This window comes from Electrophorus electricus, chromosome 11 (assembly GCF_013358815.1).
Source record: "Electrophorus electricus isolate fEleEle1 chromosome 11, fEleEle1.pri, whole genome shotgun sequence".
Taxonomy (NCBI): domain Eukaryota; kingdom Metazoa; phylum Chordata; class Actinopteri; order Gymnotiformes; family Gymnotidae; genus Electrophorus; species Electrophorus electricus.
The window spans coordinates 3,716,525-3,737,105 of record NC_049545.1 but is presented as its reverse complement, the minus strand read 5'-3'; the positions used below and the strand labels follow the sequence as shown (position 1 = coordinate 3,737,105).

The 20,581-nt window shown below is 44.9% G+C and overlaps 1 protein-coding gene across 7 annotated transcripts in view; it reads right to left on the bottom strand.

Annotated features, from left to right (window-relative positions):
- Positions 1–322: 322 nt before the first annotated feature.
- Positions 323–20,581, bottom strand: part of cpeb3 (cytoplasmic polyadenylation element binding protein 3) — a 34,215-nt gene continuing 13,956 nt past the window's right edge. For 4 of the 7 annotated variants that reach the window (XM_027014133.2, XM_035531507.1, XM_035531508.1 and 1 more), the window contains 8 exons: positions 18,792–18,845; positions 16,160–16,183; positions 14,177–14,344; positions 13,525–13,614; positions 8,277–8,395; positions 7,942–8,056; positions 7,487–7,668; positions 445–5,754 (listed from right to left, as the gene is read on the bottom strand). In XM_027014133.2, coding sequence (XP_026869934.2) covers positions 5,527–5,754; positions 7,487–7,668; positions 7,942–8,056; positions 8,277–8,395; positions 13,525–13,614; positions 14,177–14,344; positions 16,160–16,183; positions 18,792–18,845 — 980 coding nt within the window. In that variant the 3' untranslated portion in view covers positions 445–5,526. Of the gene's footprint in view, positions 5,755–7,486; positions 7,669–7,941; positions 8,057–8,276; positions 8,396–13,524; positions 13,615–14,176; positions 14,345–16,159; positions 16,184–18,791; positions 18,846–20,581 lie in introns of all 7 variants that reach the window. The other 3 variants (XM_035531509.1, XM_035531511.1, XM_035531506.1) reach the window with 3 other exon arrangements.

Genomic DNA, 20,581 nt, shown 5'->3' with positions numbered 1-20,581 from the left:
TTTAGAAGAGGTGCGTGTGTCTGTGTGTGTTATAAGAGGAAACAATCAAAATGTAAGTCATTAAGTCACAGAATTAACCTACATATAGCATTGTATGCACAGCTCTGTGCGTTACGCCTGTTAACTGGAATTACACACACTACATTCCCTTTTATACATGAAATGACAAACTCCACAGAAGCATATACAATTCTGACTGCAACTTTTGCTATTAAGTTTAATAGCAAAACATTTACTGTGTTCTACACACAGTACATGCACAGCAGACTGTTAAACAAAGGTTTGATGGAGTGAGGCCATGCAAAAGACGACATTTCACAGCATCATACAACTATGTTTAATAAGATTCGCTTATTAGTACAGAAAAGGGGAAATAATGGTTGGAACTACAAACTCGAAGCAGGTTGTCAGCAATAGCAGCATCGCCCTCCATGGTTGGTTGGGTTTTTTTTTTTTTGTTGTTGTTTTTGTTTTTTTAATCACAGTTAAACTACAACATTAGACAAGCATAGGTTCAAGTCAACAATCCCAAAACCTTGTCATGATGGAACCTGTCATTATTTATAAATTAAAACAAATTAGAAAAAGAAAATCAATTTATTTTTATTTATATATATATATATTTATATATATTAATATTAATTAGCTTTTTTTGGAAATCACAACATGATTGGGTGGGCTATAAGTTTACCCACAGAGAATGACCATGAAGCACAGATGAGTAAATACTACTCGGATCTAGTGTTACACGAAATATATAGACATCTACAGCGATTATGTCAAACAGCCATCACCACACGGCTCTTGTCCTGTTCTTCTCCCCTACCAACTGTTTAGTGACCCTATCAATTATAACAGTAAGGTCATTTTATTACATGGCGTACAAAAACGGTTGCAGTGTGATAGTCATGAAAAAATAATGGTATGAGCAAAAAAAAAAAAAAAAAAAAAAAAAAAAAAAACCTAAAAGGAGGACAGCTGCAGGTTGGTGCACAAGTTCAGGATTGGTGAAAGACCAAACCATACAAAAAAGGGCAAGCTCAAAGGAACATTCCTACTGATTTTGACCTTGGCACCAAAGGGGTTAGCACATCGCCACTGCTGGAACACTGCCTAAAGCTCTGAACAAATGGAGTAATGCTGCAACACGGTCGTGGGCAGGCCAGTCATCAGAGCTGTGATCCGTAATCACTTAACACGAGCCCACAACACAACTACGCATCCGCAACGGTGTAGCCCGTTCATGCAAGGGTATATAGCATTTTGCTGGCCTTGGTCTAGCCCATGCTGCTATGGATGTTAAAAGCGTCTGCACTGAGCATTTGTGGGTTAACAAGATGGGAAACGCTTCCAGAAAGGTCTTGTGACATCCCCTTTGGCTGCAGAAGTGAGGTGAAAGTGGAAGCAGTTAAAGTAGAAGTGATTATAGTACTATCCAGCTCCCGTTGCTTTACAACATTCACCTCAGATAAGTTTGCCCCTTTCTGTCGTTCTGTTTTATTGCCCATTCACTCAGTACATGGCCAGTCACTTTACGTTACCGTGCATCCTTTTCATTCTTTGACTGTTTTTCTCCCCACTGCTGACTTTGGATCAGTCACGCTAATGTGAGCAACATCAGCAAGTTAACACAAAGCTCTGCGTTTCAAAAAAGGTCTAGACACTTTAGTAACATTACAAAGGTTTTCAGCTTCATAAAATGAACAAAAAAAAAAAAAAAAAAGTTTTTTTTTTAAGAATTAGCATCATAAAATTAATTTATTCCAAGTAAAAATACAAAATAATATTAATGACATTGACCAGATATGAAAGTCTCCCCCAGAAATAGCTAATATTAATGGTTGAGAAATAAGTTTGTAAAGAAATATGAAATAAAAAAAAAAAAAATATGTAAATGTTTTAAATTCCTCTCTTTTTTTGCAAAAATCTCTAAAAATAATGAAAAAATTTCTCAGTACAAAGGCTACATTACCACTGGAAGGTATACTAGCATGTAGAGTAGGTAAATACACAGTAGAAAATGATTTTAGTGAATCACAATGCTTGCAATGAAAATAAATCTGCAATAAAGATTTGTGCCTTTTTCTTTTCTTTTTTTTCTTTTTTACAAACAGTACAAACAGTATTGCACATTACAACAAAGAATCGAGGTTACAGCCTTAAAAAATGGGACTAATTCAAGTCTTAGGTGAAGAGAAGGCCACCATACCACTGATGTACCTTGGGGACTTTCCATCAAGTTACAGGTGATACATTTAGCATCTTTCTTTTTAAAAAATAACACTCTTCTCTCTTTCTATTCATTTTACAAGAACCCTCACAAATCACTTTAGCTTAAACTATGTTAGATTAACAATTAGGGAATTTTGCTTTTACAAAACAAATGGGGAACACTTAAACATAAAAAAGTTCTTAAAAAAAAAAGATTCATTTCACTGGTCAGCATAATAAATGATTGATTATAAACATACAAAAAGGGAAGTATCTTTAGTTGACTCTCAGCACCTAATGAACGTTTGATTTTATTAATTTTTCTTTTTCGGTAGGGGGTGGGATTCATGAGAACTGATTTTTAACACTGTCATGTCACGAGGGCAGGGAAACTACGCCTCTTACGCGAGTTTAAGATAGACTATACTTCAGCTAACTATTACTATATTAAAGTTATAAAGCTCTAGCTCCTTCAGTTGCTTTTTTTACTTTTTATTTTTCAAAAAATAAAATTAAAAATAAAAGCAAACAAACATGACAAAAATAAAATTACCATCTGTTAAATCATTTTTTTTGCAAATTTAAATTAATATATATTTTGTATTTGAATAAACTTACTTAGAAAATATCAATTTCTCTCCTATATTTCAAAATTGAGGTATTGCAAAAGATCATGTCAGTCAGAAAGCACACAGTTTCTGTTTTTTTTTTTCCTCTCTCAACGACAACAAAAAAGCTGACTGATAGCTAACCATCCAGATATAAAGAGTAGTGCATAACAAATGTCCATTACAGAAAAAGGAACAAATATAGAAAACACTCCTGGACAGGGAAGGAAACATCACAAAACCACCCAGAATCCACATCCATACGGATACTCATTATTACTCATTATAGTTTCCCATCAATAAAGTTTTTTACATCATTTTCTATGAACAAAAATGTTCCATCCTAGAGCTGACAGTTTATGACTAAATACGCAAGACATAGGGCTATAGGGTTTATCAGCATGAGGAAAAACCACCACACAAAGCCTGAACAGGGTGGTACACACACAGCTTGCTCGCAGTGTGTTGAAGGAGTCACTAGGATTCTCCCGACCCCTGCCACGTGTTCAATAGCCCAGTGTTGCTAAGCCCCCAGTTCACGCTTATCAAACTTTTGATTTTCCTCCAATCGCAGCAGCCAGTACTTGGTTTCGTTACATTGCATTTTCTGTAAGCCACACCCCATCCACCCTCGCACCCACCCGCTCACATGTTCGTACAATAAACTATTTTTATTTTAAAAAATATCCACCGTCATTATTAGCAGGTTGTTTCTATTCTTCAAGCTTTGCAGGAAAATCGGTATATAAATGCTGCGTGCACACAAGGTTCTGGCAATGTGCATCCAATGCCCTACTGCCACAAGGTTTGAGCGTGCAATGTGGGCTTTTGAGGGAGCTCAAACACACACACTTCCCCATCACAGGATATTTTGTTTCTTTTTAAAGACACAGCATTCTCTTTTCTTCTAATCACCTCGCTAGTCAGGTTAGTTTAACAGGATAAGTTACATGGCCCGACACTGAGATTTCTAGTGAAGGTGACAGTGCTGTGTGGTTTGATTGTAGACTGTGAGAGCTCTTTGGTGTTTTTCTTTTTTAGGGGGCTAGGGAGGGTGTGTTAGAGAACTGCCATTTCTCAGAGTCAAGCAGACTTTCTTTTCTCTGTATCGTGTGAGTGAGAACTAACAAAAGTGTGTGTGTGTGTGTGTGTGTGTGTGTGTGTGTGTGGGACAAACAGGGAAGAGACTATGTGTACTTGTTGGTGTGTACTGTATACACTGATTATGAAGTTTCACAGGACTTGTTAGACATCAATAACAGTTAAAGCGAATCACAGTTCTAGGCATACTCAAACCTAACTATATACTGTATAAAAAATTGCACAATTATATCAACAACCACTGAAAAATGTTCTTCACCTATTAGAGACAGTTTGTTTGAAGGCTATCCTACATCTAGGCCTTTTAACTCATAACTGCAGGTTAGACATCTCATCATGCTCTTGCAACTTTGACACGATCAGCAAAGAAATCGGGTTTCAGTGGCGGCAGCTTTGATCCCACACCCGGCCTCTTTCCTCTCCACGTTCGTGCTCGGTGTTCACCTACGGTGTGCAAAGTGGGTCAAGTTGGATAGTAGACTGGATAACTACAGTTCTGTTGCATGCAGTGACCTGACTGGGATGGCCATGCAGCTGAGGGGAACACCAAAGCCACTAAGTGTGGTGACCTCTCGCTAACCTGTCGGCCTCAGAACCAGGCACCCTTACTTCTTCTCGTCCACACCCTAGCCTGAATAAAGTACGATGGTATAGGTTCTTATACCATGGATTTAGCAGCAAAAGCTATTGCAGCATTACATGTACATAACACTAAAAATAATACCATTTAAAAAATAAAAATAAAAGCCTAAAAATTATAAGAAAAGAAGAAAAAAAAAATCTGATTGCGCACATGAGGTATTAATAGTACTATTTTCAACATGGAGAGCATAAAAGGTAATTATTCTAATTTGGGTGAATTTATTTATTTAAACTTTTTTTGTTTGTTTTTACTACAGAATGTCATAATTGTTGAATTTTGCTACATCTTATGCCACCTATATCTGGATTATGTAATGAATTAATATGCTTCACCTTTGGTAATGTTTTGTCTCCCTCATTTTCTTCTATAGTTTTTTGAAAATAAGTGCATACTCCTTTCACAAAAACCCCAAATTAATTATCTACGTTTATAGATAGATACAAAACAATATATATATATTTTCTTTTTTTAAATATATATAGGGCTCTGTGTGTGTGTGTGTGTGTGTGTGTGTGTGTGTGTGTGTGTGTGTGTGTGTGTGTGTGTAGTCTCACTCTTGTGTAACAGTATCCTATAGGGAACACTGACTGACCAAATCAAAAGAAAACCAAAATAAACTTGAAAAGAACAGTATTCTCACAACCTAGCTAACATTATTAAGTGTGGTCTGTGTACGTGTGCCAAAGTGCAATTTCTGAGCAAAAAGACTCAAAATCCTTATTTATCTGAATGTTCATTAGCAGAGAATATAGTGGGCAAAGATGTTAAGAGCTGTGATGATTTTTTTTTTCCTAAAAAAATAAAAAATAAAATAAATTAAAAAATAATAAGACGACCCATGTTATCTTCCATTATAGTCGTTCCTTGTTGTCGTGACTGTGGTGGTGGTTGGTTGGTTGACTGGGATGGAGGAGAGGCTCAGTCGTGGGTGGGACAGGGGTGGGGTGAGCCCGCCTCCCCCCATCAGCTCCAGCGGAAGGAGACGTGGCGAGGGCGGTCCCCTCCCTCCTTAACCAGCGGTTTGTGGAATTCGCGCCCGGCGCGCGAGTGGATGCTGGCCCAGCAGTACTCGCAGTAGTACTGCAGGCAGGTGACGTTGGCACAGAAGAAGGGCGCGAACTTGCCCCCACAGCGTGCCCCCTGGCACTCGTCACACATCTGATCGTCCAGCACGTAGGGCTTCACCTCCACCTGGGCCCAGAGACAGCGGTTACCACTGACGGCTTGCGCGCAAGCACTTTATGCATGTATCTACAGAGCGTGATGCATCTGAAAATACATAGTTTCACATTACAGAGGGCACCGAAAGTCATGAACACTGTTGTATTATCAGCACAACACGAAACCCGTTGGTAACCGGAATAATTTGGTATGAAACCGTTGCTTAACGTTGTTGGCAAGAAAGCGAGCCATCGACTTTGCCCTTTAATAAGTTACAGGCAAGTTGTTCTGATGCAGCATAAGATGGAATTTTACAAAAGTCATTCCTGAAACTGGATCTGCTGAGATCTAAATGAAATTAAAGTAAAGAGTCTGAAACTTCAGTTTCCTGTATCTGTGAAAAGCTACAGCTGCCCTCATTTTCGACTTTTCCATGCAAATGTAAATGTGATCACAAACTCAATATGTTCAGATTTCATGTGAAAAACATCTCCCTGTATCTTTATGTCCTTTAGCCACTTTTATGAGGCTCAAAAAATTATTCTTCTCTTCCATATTCATTCCACAATTCTAAACGTAGGCACCTGCACCAGAAAACTAATTAAGGCTGAGTGTTCTTCACCATCACTCAGACGACGGTTTAAGTGCACGGATGAACCCGAAGTCTGGCTTCACCATCCAATCACACGGGCATATGAAATGTCAGGATCCCCTTTCTCACTAAATGGCGCACAGCTGCACCACAAGTAATTGCACTCAGCCTCCCCTTAAATATCACACCTCAAAGAGCAAATCCGGCCCCCGCTGAGTCATTACAGTGCCAGAGCTGAAAGAAATGAGAAACATGGAGGGGGAAAGTCCCCTCGGTAAGGTGCAGTGCGGAATGCGATGCAGGTCTGGCACTCTCTGCAGGAGCTGGAAATTACAACTGCTCGTAGGGATCAGGAAGGACCGAGCCAAGATGGCCACTTGTTTTGGTCCAAGCTGAGGTCTCAGTGGAAATTATGCACGAAGAGCGCTGTGCGAAGCAGATGCACACCGCCTCTGGCGGAGGCATAAAGAAAAGCCACGGCTGCAGGCCAGCTAGTGACGGAGCGAGATTTAGATACGCTTAAACACACGCACACAGATTCATAAACGTGCACACGCACGCAGACGCGCAAGTGAGTCTGACCAGCCTGGCGGACTGCCAGTCTTAGCTTGGTCACTGTCAGCTATGCCTGCAGGACAACATGACAAAAATAGCTGCAGGCTGCAGTGGATATGTACGTAAGAAAAAAAAAAAAAAAAGAAACCGCCTATAATTAGCCAGACTGTGCCTGAGACTTCAAATGGCTGCCGTTACTCCAGAAGCCAACGGTCATGATGATTACATGGCCGGCTTCTGGGTTTCCGTTTGTAGTGTTGGAATGGGAGAACATGGCCGCCAGAACAACCGGCTGGAAAAGCAGAGCTCTGAGCTGACCGGCCTGTGATCACCATCTCAGGAAACCCTGGGGGCCTTCAGCTTAGGCCTCACTGCCAGTAGACCGCACGCATGCGAACCGGCCGTCTCCCCCCACACACACACACGCGCACGCACACACGACCATAGTGAGACGGCAGCTTTAATGTAACGGGGTGAATGTTGAAATAAAACTTATTTTGACATACATGTCCAACATGACAAATACATAATCTATTTGATCAAATGTGTCTAATGAAGTCTCTTAATTTCAAACAGTACAGAGGGGCAGTAAACAGGACACACAGGCAAGCTCACCCGTTTGTCAATGTCGTTGTGTTGCAGCTGGACAAATCGAGCGCTGATAGCAGCGATGTAGCTCTGCTGATTGGAGAAGGCTACTCGGCCCGCCCCCTTGGGGTATTTCAGCTCAGGATCAGTGTCAATGCCAGCATAGCACACACCCCCATACAGCCTGTCCATGATCATGGCCAGCTCCACTGCGCAAAGCCACACACACACACACACACACACGCACACGCACGCGCGCAGGCACACACAAACAAACTAAATAACTGCCTGTAGACTAAACACTGGAAAGCTTAACATTGTACTAAATTACACACTAAAAATTGTTGCTGGTAATTGTTGAGAGCAAGATCCCAGGTAGTGTAAAATTAACAGACTTCTTACGAGGAAAGATTAGGCTGCCAGTTTTTATAACATTTACAAATGTCTGGAGAGGATCGTTGCTCGTTCCGTTAGTTCCTGACCTGCACGCAGAGGTCGTGGGACCCCTCCCACAAAGATGGTCTTGCGTGGGTCCAGAGGCTGAGATCCATCCATCACAAAGTCACTGTCACTTAGATTCCACGGGCGGATTTGGACCTGGAGAACAAGTTGGTTAGACACCCAGCACAAAAACAAGCTGACATTTATGTAACAAACAAGTTTAGGGGATTTTAGAATATAATACAATACAAAATAATAACAATTCATGAAAATGACCTTGAACAAACTTAGGTCTCTGCCTTCTGTAGCATCTGGAGTTTATTTTCATGTGTGCACGTGGCGTGTTTAGCAGCTTTACTGGCAGTGTTGAACTCACTGGTTTATCTTTGATGGTGGGGCTGGAGACACACAAGTACAGCTTTCCATCTTCCTCGATACAAGCATCAATGAGGGCCTGCACAGAGCTCTCCTCCTGGAACAGCAGAAAGGCATAACCTGGAGAGAGAGAGAGAGAGAGAGAGAGAAAGAGAGAGAGACAGAGAGAGAGAGAGAGAGAGAGTCAGGGGCAAAGAGATAATTTATCCTGAACAATGCTAAAGAAATTGGGGTCTTCAATTAACTAATTAATTAAAGAATGATAATAATAATATTCTATATACATGAATCCTGACAGCTCAGCTTCTATGTTGTTTATACAAGCATCCATCTGAAGAGGCCTCCACCCACAGCAGTAGCAGCCCCACCTCTAGAAAGCAGCCATGGCCCTGCCTGACTGTGAACTCAGACAATGGCTACTGATCCACATGACATGTGGCTCACTCCACCCAAGCAACGCGGCCTCGGAGAGCAGCCTGCGCTAAGCGAGCACACACGCACTGCGGCAGACACACCCAGGACGCCTGGAGGACAGAGGAACGGCACAGGCCGGGTCGGGTCGGGTCTCATTCTGGTTATGGCCAAGTCCTGCAGAGTGTGAGTGAGGAGGGGAGACCGAGAGAGAGACCGAAAGAGACAGACAGACAGAGACACAGAGAGAGAGAGAGAGAGAGAGAGAGTGCGCGCGTGTGTGTGTGTGTGTGTTTCTCCTCTAAAAGACAGAGATTGAGGATGAAAGCCAAGACAGCAGAGAGGCACACAGGAATAAAGGAACGCCATGTTCTGCGAGGGTGTCTGAGAAGCAGAGGAGAAGGTGGGAGAAAGCTGGTGTTGGAGGCAGAAAGGAGAGGGCCATCTTGGCCTCTTAGGAAGGACACGGTGTTCTGTCTCGGTCAGAACCCCACGCCCCCTTCACACACAATTGCTGCTCACATAATATTCACTCACTCACACACACACACACACACACACACACAGACACACACACACACACACACGTACGCACAATGCCTCGAGTAAGCGGACAGATACACGGACCTCTGAGAGGGGCCAAAGCAACCCCGTGAGCCGCCACCCAACAGCGGCAACACTAAAATCACAGAGTACGTGTTACGAGAACAGCTCGGCCGTTGCTTACAGCAGGAATGCAATTGCTCACATGCACGCGCACGCCTGTACAGATTTTGTGATTTGGGGATCCTAGAAGAAAGAAAGGAACTAAGGAACTAGTCTACATTCACTTGGTGACAATCACATAAAACGTGAAACAGACCATTGAACCATGATCAGGAGTGGTACTGCATCACATTACTGAACAATTACTGTAGTAACATAACAGATTTAGCAAATATTTATATATATATATTTAAGAATACACCCACAAAAATCTCATGCGTCTCTTGGCTCATAGGGACCTTAGACAACTGCCTCTCTTTGCTTAGTTCAAACCCCACCTCAGCACTCATGCTCGCTCACACACACTTATATGCATATATTTCTACACATTTATGTCTTCAAGGATTGCCAGATCACGATACCACACTGACAGTGAGCCCAGTCTAGCCACAGAAACAGGCTGGTAAGAGAACATGGCACCCAGAAGACAGGTCGCACAAGCAGAGCTCCAGGTTTTGTGAACTACAAACAGTTTCTAAAAGATCTACATGATAAAATGTTTAAATTACATGTCAGCAATTTTGCGATCCAAATGTACTTCCTGCCTTAGACTTTATATTTAAGAAAAATTCATTTCTATTTTTGTGAAAATTATTTCTGCTTGAATCCCATATCTTCTTTGTGTCACGCCTTCAGACAAACAACCCAGTTTGTTGTATTGAATATTTTAATCGTTGTGCCACCTTGCGGAATTCCTACAGAACACAGCTTCCACAGAACATAGTTTTAACCAAATAAACCCAAATTTGTCAAATAGGTCAAATCCGATTGTTGGTCAAAACAAATCATGCAGAATTATGAGTGATCCACCCAAACCCATACTGTTGAGACAGCATTTAGCTGACGCTTTTATCCAAAACAACTTACGATTATGACTGAATACAACATGAGCAGTTAAGGGTTAAGGGCCTTGCTCAGGGGTCCAACAGTGCCAACCTGGCAACCTTCTGATTACTAGTTGAGTACCTGAAACACTCAGCTACCACTGCCATACCACTACTCTTGAAAGTATATAGCAAAAAAAAATTTTGAAAAATGTTTGACACTGCTTTTATACTTTAACAATTTAGTTGCACTTGCAGAGTCTGTTAGGGACATTTAAAATGAACATTTCCCCCCTCTAGACTGCTATAGATTGTGGTGATTGTGGACATCCAAAGTCCATTCTAATAAAATAATTTAAAAATAAAGTGCAAAAAAAACCCAACAACTAAAACCTTTGGCTTGTCATTTTCTAACTGCATTATATAAGCATTAAAAAATCTAAATTGTAATGGAGAATCGTCCATAAATGCAATGTCACTCAGCCCTACTTTAAAGCTTACTGAACTGAAATAACCTGGATGGACAGAGCTCGAGAAATAAAGGGAGAGAGAAGGAGTCGAGAGATGCTTTTGTCAAGTCTGAGGCAGACACTCAATCTGAACCCTTTGTGTTTAAGAAGGTAATGAGGTAATGGACACCACCAACTCTGCTGGCGGTGTACAGTAAAGTGATGAACTGCGGCGTGTGCAAGTCGCACGTTGTTCTCGAAGGAACAGAAGGGTTTGGTCGGAAGGCGGCGTGCATCTCTGCAGCGCTACGCCCTGCTCTTCCGTACAGCTACAGAACGGCTGCCAGGAACAGCTCCAGAATCTGCGTAGGCAGGTTTTCCCACCTCTGCACATGCTTTGCAAAACATGCCTCTCTAGCAGTAGGAAAAAAAGAGGGTTTAACAAATAAAATCCACAAATTTATTTAACAAATGTGCTTGTTAAGAAATAACTTGATATTGGCAGAGGTACTTAAACAGTACGCAAGACTAAGAAAATGTATCTGGTAAAGAGTAATTAGACATACTGCTTTGTCAAAATAAGATTTTCATTAGGCAAGATAACATTTATGGAGCTTATACAGACAGAATTAATAACGTGATAAAGAACGGAATCACCTCAGTAAAAACTGGACTGAAGTCACATGTAAAGAACAATCACAGTTTCAAAGGTAAAACAAACAGCATAAATACAAGTAATATTTTCCAAGCAGTAGGCAAGCCCAGGCAGACAGCTCGGGGCGAGGAACGGACTGTGGGTTCAGACACTGAGTGATGTCCGTGCAGTAACCCACAGCACAGCCAGCAAACCATACAATGGCTGGAGATGCTGCCGGGGGTGGGGGGGTCTTTCATCTTTGCGAACATGCTGTCAGAACAGCCCACAAATTTGATGCAGAAAGTTCTGGAAAACTTTTTTTTTTTTTTTTTTTGCCAGCGCCACCACATTTTAGCTAGAATCAGGACTGAACGCAGGCAGAAGCAACTGGACAAAACTCTGGAAGCCTGAGCATCACCGTGGAAACTCAAACTAGAATCCAGTCTCTGAAGCCTGCCTTCGAGCTCATGCTCTCACTGTGCACTGATACAGGAGCATCTGTCCCACCTACTGCCCGGCTCCGCTACACACCGACATCTGCTTCAAGTAGAGTGCGTGCACACACACACACACACACACACACACACACACACACACACAGAGAGAGAGAGAGAGAGAAAGAAAATGTACCCATGCATGAACACACACCAGCACATGGGAAATCAGCATGACAAGTCGTGCACTCCTCTGTGGCTGCAGTGTCACACAGCTGCACTCTGAGTCAGTGGAGCTGCAGTTCTCGCGGCGCACGGCGTGCAGGGTGACTAGTGCCTTCCATTCGCGGAACCTCTGGGGCTTTTTAATACAGGCTTCTGATTGATGCCCACTGGACAACACTACACATCTGCTGACGACAGATTAATGGACGCACACGCACGCATGCACGCGCACACACACACACACACACAGCAATTCTAGTCCGAGTACTAGGACACATGAGGCTTTATGCAGAATCCCTATAGACAGAGGTGAGGAGAGTTCAGGACAGGGTTCAGCACTCCTCCATCACACACTGGTCCCATGAGTGCTCACACCCACTCACATCGCACCGACGCCCCTACAAGGACACAGCTGTCTCCACACTAGGCCAGAGCGCATTGCAGCTATTTTAGCAGAGTTTTTGAATTTGAGAACATGCGTGTGAGAGAGGGGGAGAGAGAGAGAGAGAGAGAGAGAGAGAGAGAGAGAGAGAGACAGAGAGAATAAGTGGATTGGCAGGATTTTTAGGCCTTCGCCACATGCAACACATTGAAAAATGTGCCTTTTACCCAGACCTCCATTTCAACAGCTTTGTGGGTTGTTGTTTTTTTTTCTTCATGTGGCTAATGGGGCAGTATGGGGCAGTTCACTGGAGCTGTAATCACCTGTTCACTCTGACCTCTCTGCGAGGCACAGAGAGTCCCTCCTGTCAGGTCCTTGTACGAACACAGCTGCACCTGCAGGCTGTCCGTGCACATGCCTGTCTGCATGTGCACGTGGGCGCGTACATGCAATGGGCACAGGGTGCGTGCACAGGAGCTTGCTTCATGCTTGCCTAGATGTGCCTGTGCATGTCATGGCCATGGGGCAGGCTGCACTCTGCAAAGCAGTTAACGAGCTTGAACTGAGCACTGAAGCTGTTCATCAATTCCATCAACTCGCTGCATTTTTAGCTTTTCCAAGAAGGATCTAAGAGCTGGATCTGGCGACCCGCACGAAGCGCCCTTACGCATAAACAGATCGATGCACCACTCAGAGTGGCCTTGCAGAGCCCTGCCACTGGGACTCAGATACGAGCCATGTGCCTTTGAACACAACCAGCCTCTTCTCCAGGGGCGTGGCCAGCACGCCAATCGCACCAGCCAGGCAGGCAGGGGCACGCGCCTCTTCCTGGAGCTTGGTTGTAGATCCGGCGCGCCCTCAAATCAAACCGCAGTGCTCGGCAATAACCAAACAAAGCCAGCGTTTTCGGTGAAATACCGATTCTTCAGACAGGAACATGCCGTGGTAGAAAATGACAGATTTGCTGCTGCAGGTCTGTGGCACCTTTGTAAGTCTCTCTGGATAAGAGCGTCTGCCAAATGCCACGAATGCACCTGGGGCTCCAGAAAAGGGCCACCAAGACTCAACGAGCCCAGGTCCCCGTGGGAGGGGGGGATGAACTGCAGTGTCTGCGTGCTTTACCTTTAGGAGGAAAATAGGACTTGCTCTCTGCTTTGTGGGGCCAGTCTACCACCAGGTGCCCATAGCGACGGAAACTGTTAGTGATCTCATCTACGGGGGAGGAGGGAAGGATTATTTAGGACAAGACCAACATATTCCAGACATCATAAAATACAAGACATCATGGGTCACAGCCAGGGACACAGGCAGGTGTTGGCCCTCAGGCTTTCAGTGCAGGGGCTACTCACTGGCCATCCTGATCAAAGTTTAGAACTCTCCCCCAATACTGACCTCATTGTGTCAGTAGACACTGAGAAACCAGACTTTTGCCAGCCTGAATGTCCCGACTGTGTGTGGCTCATTTCACAATCTGTGTACTAGATCCCCAGAGCACTGTGGTACTCTTTGCACTTGAGTGAAATGCATCACCATCACCACACACACACACACTATACTCATCACAGAAATGAAGCCATGACAACAAGGTTAGAGGCACTGACTGTTCTAGGGCTCTAACTCATCATGGGAGCTAAATAAGGGGATTCAAAACAAACAAACTGAAAAACAAAGCTCTGGCCAGCCATTATTGTCAATAATGTCCCAGAATTCCTGAAGGAAAAAATGTAATATAAAAGCAAATTGAGTTTTGTTGCTGTTCCTGCCTGCTGTGTACCTTCATCAATGTCTGGAGGCAGGCCACCAACAAAGACCTTCCTGGAGTAGCGCTCCATTCTCTCTCCATTCTGACAGCGAGTGGGTGAGTTCAGGCCTGGGGTCAGGGACTGGTCCCCGTGGGCATCGTCCAGAAAACCATCCTCAAAAGGAAACAGTGACGAGCGACCTAGAGAGAGAGAGGCAGAGAGAGAGAGAGAGAGAGAGAGAGAGAGAGGAGAGGCACACAGCAAAAAAGCAGAGACAGAGAGAGAGCATGGGAGAGCATGCACGGTGTGAGAGAGATGGAGCAAGAGTTAATGAGAGAGAGAGAGAGAGAGAGAGAGAGCGAGAGAGAGAGAGAGAAGAGAGAGAGAGAGAGAGAGAGAGAGAGAGAGCACAAGACCAAGTGAGGACAAAAAGGGGAAGAGCGCAAGGTTATGAAAGTCCAAGGAAGAGACCAAGAAAGGAAAACAGGAAAGAAGCAGCAGAATGCTGTGGTTTAATCAAATTCATTTACTGGAGAATTCTCACAGCCAAAAAGGTGCAAAAATAAAAATTATGGTTTCCATTTCAAAAGATCATTAGTGAAATTAAAAGTACCAAAATGTTTTGTTTTGTTTTTTAAAGAAGCGAACTGAAACCCCATGCACACATGTGCAGAAGCCCCCCCACACACACACGATCAGATTGTGCTGAATTATGTTACGGTCTACTCTTTTGCTTTTCATTGAAGACTACAGACGTTGTCCAGAAATCCTCCATTTAATGAGATTATTAGGGCTCTCAACTGAACCGCAGAACTGGGCTATTTCAGAAGGACCAGTCTCCTGGGGTTTAGTGCGAGAGGATTAGAAGAACACCATCTCAGCTTTTCACATCAAAAACCATGTTGCTCATTAAACTACATAGCAGGTTTGAAAACTAGGTTATGTGTGGAGTTGGGTATTAATGTCGAAAGCTAGATAAATGGTGGTATATGCATGCTGATGTCATGTACATAAAGAACCACAAGAAGGTGAAATGAAAGGTGAATCGTATAGCAGAGGTTTAAAGTACAGATGCAGCTCAGAGCCTTAATATCCTGCTTCCTGTCCAACACTGACAACACATTTAGGAATATTTATAAGGGAAAGATCAGGATTGGCTTGTGATTGTTAGGATAAAAAAAAAAAATCCCCACACATACGAAGCTGCAGGTATCGCTAAACAAGACACAGGTTTGCTTTAGAACGGCCATAAAGCAAATCTCTCACGCCGCGATCACCTGCTAGGATCTGGGTTCCCAAAAGCACCCAGCAGAGAGAGAAGATTGCGCTGGATTCTGCAAGCACTACAAGCTCTGCCATCTTCTGATAGTCTTTGGGCTGGGTTACATTTGGGAAGCTGAGCCTGGCTTGGCCATGTTCTCTCCAAGTCCTCGCAGAGGCACAAGGAGAAGGTTGCCGTGTTCGAATGCTCAGGGAACGTTCTAGTAATGAGAACATGGGACTCTTCCACTGCAGGAATCACTCAGCATTCCTAGCGACAAAGTGCGTTCCAGCAGGAATGCCCCAGTCAAGTCAATGTGCTTTCATAGTCAACAGGGCAGGAGGGGTTCCAGGCATCTCACACACTTAGACGGGTGTGTGTGTGTGGGGGGGTGCAGTATTTCTTGAAAAGGCATTGTTAAGCATGAAGAACACAATGACTAAGAAAAATAAAGGAATTGGCTAGCAGTTTTCTCCTCGCAAAGTAAACAAACCAAAAAAAAAAAAAAGTCCATTAAAGCCTCGTGTTAGGAAATGGTTAAAACATGATTTATGAAAATATACGATCAAATTCAGAGGTGAGAGGCAGGGTGAGAAGCATCTTAATGAATAGGACTCATCCAACCACAGCACAGATGAGGCAGACATTCACCCTCTCTCTCACACACACACACACACACACACACAGCAATTTAGCTTGAGCAAGCCTCTTAATTTTGGCAAGCACAAAAAATGAAGAGAAGGCAGCGTGTTACCTCTTCTGCGACCAAAGCTCCTGGCTGTTTGGGAGCACACAAAGGGGAAAAGGGAAAGAAAAGTGAAACAGAGAAAGGGAGGGGGACCAAGAAAAGGAGAGCACAGAAAGAGAGGGAGAGAGAGAGAGAGGGAGAGAGAGAGAGAGAGAGAGAGAGAGAGAGAGAGAGAGAGAGAGAGAGAGAGAGAGAGAGAGAGAGAGAGAGAGAAAGACAGGGAAGTGGGTTTTTGTAGCCAGTCATAAGTCACCAAGGCAACAATCTGGCACAGGCCATGTGGCATGGTGAGGGTCAAGGGTCAGAGCTTGCCAGCTCAGAGAGAACGTGGACTCAGTTACAGTGTCCCATGCAGCTGTGTCCTCTGTCGACCTACCACACATTACACCAGCACAGAGTATGAGAACTGACCCCCCACGGTGCTGCGCACAGAGTTTCTCTCCCCTACTGCATCGAGCTCCAAAAAGGACTGACCAGGGTGTTAATAGAGCCCCAGCAATCCTATTATTTTCAGGGGGTCGATTTCGGCATGATGGAATGGCATCTGACCTTTTGCTGAAGCTACAGGAATCATAAAACGTTGGTTCTAACACTCTGTAGTTTTACGCTAAACATAAGCTTACAAAACATCCATTTTACTGCCATTTTTCTGCAAAATATGTACTTTAACAGTTACAGCATCACACTATTGCAGGTGTGACGATGTCATGATCTTGGACAACTACTTCAAAAAAACACAACTGCATGCAACTGGCAGGACAGACCACGCCCCGCACCCGCATGTCGGCCGGGCGCCACCCACCCAGCGCGGCATTCACTGCTCAGCTGCTGCTCCGTGGCATGGGTCACATCACCCGGCAGGGCGGGCGCCAGGCCAGGATAAACTCCCCCTGGGCTGGGGATGAGAGAGCCTCCGACGAGCTAAAAGAGGCCCGCTGGGAACCAGCTCCCCATTACCCCCCTCGCCCTCCTCGTCCCCACAAGGCAACGCTGCCAGGACAGGCCAGCACGGTCATGGTGGCGAGGCTCCGGCTGAGTGCCATTCACACTGCTGGAGGACAATGTTGACTCCAGACTGCAGCAGTCCGCATTCAGGCCTGTTCATTAAAGTGGCCTTGGTGTGCTAAGAGCAGCCATAGAGATGTCTGACTGCAAGAGGTCGGAGGTTTAGAGTGCCTAGCAACAAGGGGGAGATGAGCGAGAGAGAGAGAGAGAGAGAGAGAGCGCGAGACATACAGCATGTGTCTTGTGAAACTATATTAGCCAACCCACTGAGGGAGAGGGAGGAATCTATTCCAAAGTTTAAGAGATTCATAGGGTGGAATTTACTTTGGGGCAATTGGTGAAAGGTTACAATAACCTACTGGATATCACTCAGTGTGTGGGAATAATCACTGTCACCGTTTAAGGACGCAGAGTAAGGAACCACAATTTGTAGGAAACGCAGCCCCGAGGTTCTTCACACAGAACTAACGACAGTGCCAATGCGATCTCACTGGAGAAAAGCCCTTCTAGAACACATGCAACCTTGAGAGTTCTTGAAGTCATACTCTGTGTACCAACAACTCCCAATTGAACTATAGCATACAGGTCAATTTAGCCACCGAGAATAAAACTGCATTAAAAGCTGGCTCAGTAGCTAAAGAGAAAGCTTTAAAAAACACAAAAAAACAAAACAGGATATGTTCAGTCTTAACCTCTGCATACATAAGGAGTGCTAATTAAGGACTAATTATTTTTTAAAGTTCTCATTAAGAAGAGTTTTTTTTTTTTTTTTAAACAGCCTTCTTTTTTGTAAAGAAGCAACTCTATGTATAACTCTGACTTATACAAGTGCATTGGCAAATGCCACAAAAAGAGATATGAGAACCATGGCCAGCACATGCCCCCTTCACCAGGGGGCGCTCTGAAGGTGTCCCAGCCCTGCTCCTTCCTCCGCTTGCCCTTCTGTTCGCAGGGCGAGAACCTCTACCAGCCGAAGCTGAGAGAAGAGCGTCTGTGGACGCTGGCGCTCGACAGGATCAGGACCTGAGTGGGTGGAGGAGACGTCAGGCTCCTACAGCAGCGAGTGCCCGCACCGCACCACACCACCCGCGGCGTGCACGGGCGGGCTGGCCGAAGCCGCACGCAGGCCCCGCGACACCTCCGTGCTCGGCTAGCAGCACCACCCATGACGCACTTCGTGTAAGAAACACAGAGCCCGTTGCGTGATGAGAACTACAAGACCCAGTGGGAACAGACCCAGTCGTGAGGTCAGGTCAACGACCCGGCAAGATAGAAGGAAACAGCATTGTAACCAGCTGTTCAGAAGAATGAACATGTGACACCGACCGAAAAAATATACTACAACGTTGGCAGGCAGACACTTTCACATCCTACACGGGCAAGTTAGAGGCAGTTCTCCCATAACAGGACTGTGACAAGATCCATTATTACAATCACATTATTAAGAGAGGGTTTATATTTACATGCAACATGGCAGTGTGTGTGTGAGAGAGAGAGAGCGAGTGAGTGTGAGAGAGAGAGAGAGAGAGAGAGAGAGTGTGAGAGAGAGTGTGAGAGTGTGTGTGTGCGCGCGTGTGTGTGTGTGTGTGTGGGGGGGGCAGTTCAGACTGAGCGGAATGAGAAAAGCACTCACTCAGTGGCATTATGTGTTCAGCTGCTGGGTGGTTAAAGTTCAAGCCCATGCGTCCTGCGGAAACACAAGAGAAACACACACAAGGGTGAGGATCCTGAAACAGCAAACACCACCTGAAGATGAGTTCATCCACATCTGTTCATCTGTTGACACTTACCTCAGTCCTAGCACTGCGCTACAAAGCCATTTGGTTACTACAGAATATTCTCATTTCAAACTGAACCAACCCGTTTAACTGATGATTGCAGGGCTGTTCTAATATTCCTTGTTTGCTTGAAGTTAATATTTCATGTTAACAAGCTATAAAATCAATTGCATCTAAAATCATTCAAACGATGCTAAACGGTGCTATAATCTGCAACATCTGGAGTCCCACTGTGTAGATCAGAGCTGAGGCGGCAGCCGCGGACTCTGCAGCATGAAAGGAGCTCCAGAGCGCCGACAATGAAGAGCAGAATGCTGGGAATCCTAGAGAAGGCATTCAGCCTCAAGGTCAGGCACACCACCCCATTCCAGCTGGGGGAAGAGAGAAGTTCCAGCTATAGCTAGAAGAAATCTTTCCATTTCTCCCTCTCCCATCATCTCCCTCCCACTCTCCATCTCGCTAGCCCGTCACGTGGCTCGGCCCCCGTTTTTTCGATTACATACCATTAAACCCCATTCTGGATTTATGTGAGGCTGATCTTGCAACCTGCAATTTGCACTCCACTCTGAACTCTCGCGAGAGATTGGCCGGTTCGACGTAGCTTGACGTCTCGGCCGGCGCGGCCTCTCTCTGGCACGCCCGTGGCCCTCGCCTCGCACTAATCAGCACGGCCGCGAGCACCGCGCCCGGGCAGCCCGCGACTGTAGCCTGGGGCGAAGACTCGAGTCCCACAAAGCGACTCGAGCACCATCAATCAGCAGTGCTCTCGGCACACTCGAGGAAGGCGCTGGCATTGCAGCAGTCTGGCAGCTTGGGACTGGCTTACTGAAGACAACGAAAGCCGAGCAGACTTTCCCCAGTCTACATACAGAAGCAACAGCGCGAAGGACAGAGGCTGGATTGTGCACTGGGATGCAGAGGTGAAACGAAGCCACCTGAAACTCTGAGGTTACCTGGCTGGCATAAGTTACCTGAAACTCAGGGATTAACTGGCTGGCATTGATGTCCGGCAGAACTTTTGTGTGGCAAAGAGAAAAGCAACAAGAATCGCCAAAAGTCAATGGAGTGCATCGCCTTATAGCTAGTGCCAACCACTGTATGAAAGCCCAGTCCGAGCTAGAACATTATGGACCAAGACAACAACCCCTAGGGGCCTCAGAGGACCTCGCACTGCTAATACAGGGAAGAGGGGCCAAAGACGCTGTATCTGAAGCATCAAAAGGCCATAAGTTAACCCTGGATTCTGTGCCATATGGAGTTAGTGAGTGGGGGAACTCAAGTGACTACAGGAGGAGCCATGCAGTAGCAGGTGGTCCCTCTGCCTCACAGAGGGCAGTGCCGATTGGTCTGCTGTTTACACGGTCGTCCAGCAAGAAGCCAGAAGCCATGATAAATGCTCAGTCTGCTGCCTGGGCCATCGGCTGTCACGTCACGTCGTGTAGTCATGGCTGCAGCTTTAAAAACGCTCGCGAACCACGTGCTGTCACAAGACAGCGTGAACAAATCGGGGTTTCTTCTTTCTTTCTTTTTTCATTTTAGATATAGAGGCTAGTGAGGATTGGCTAATCAGAAGCGCCATGACCTGCGTGAAAGACCACAGCTGGCCGGTATCTTATATACATGTATATGCCTCGTTCACAGGGAG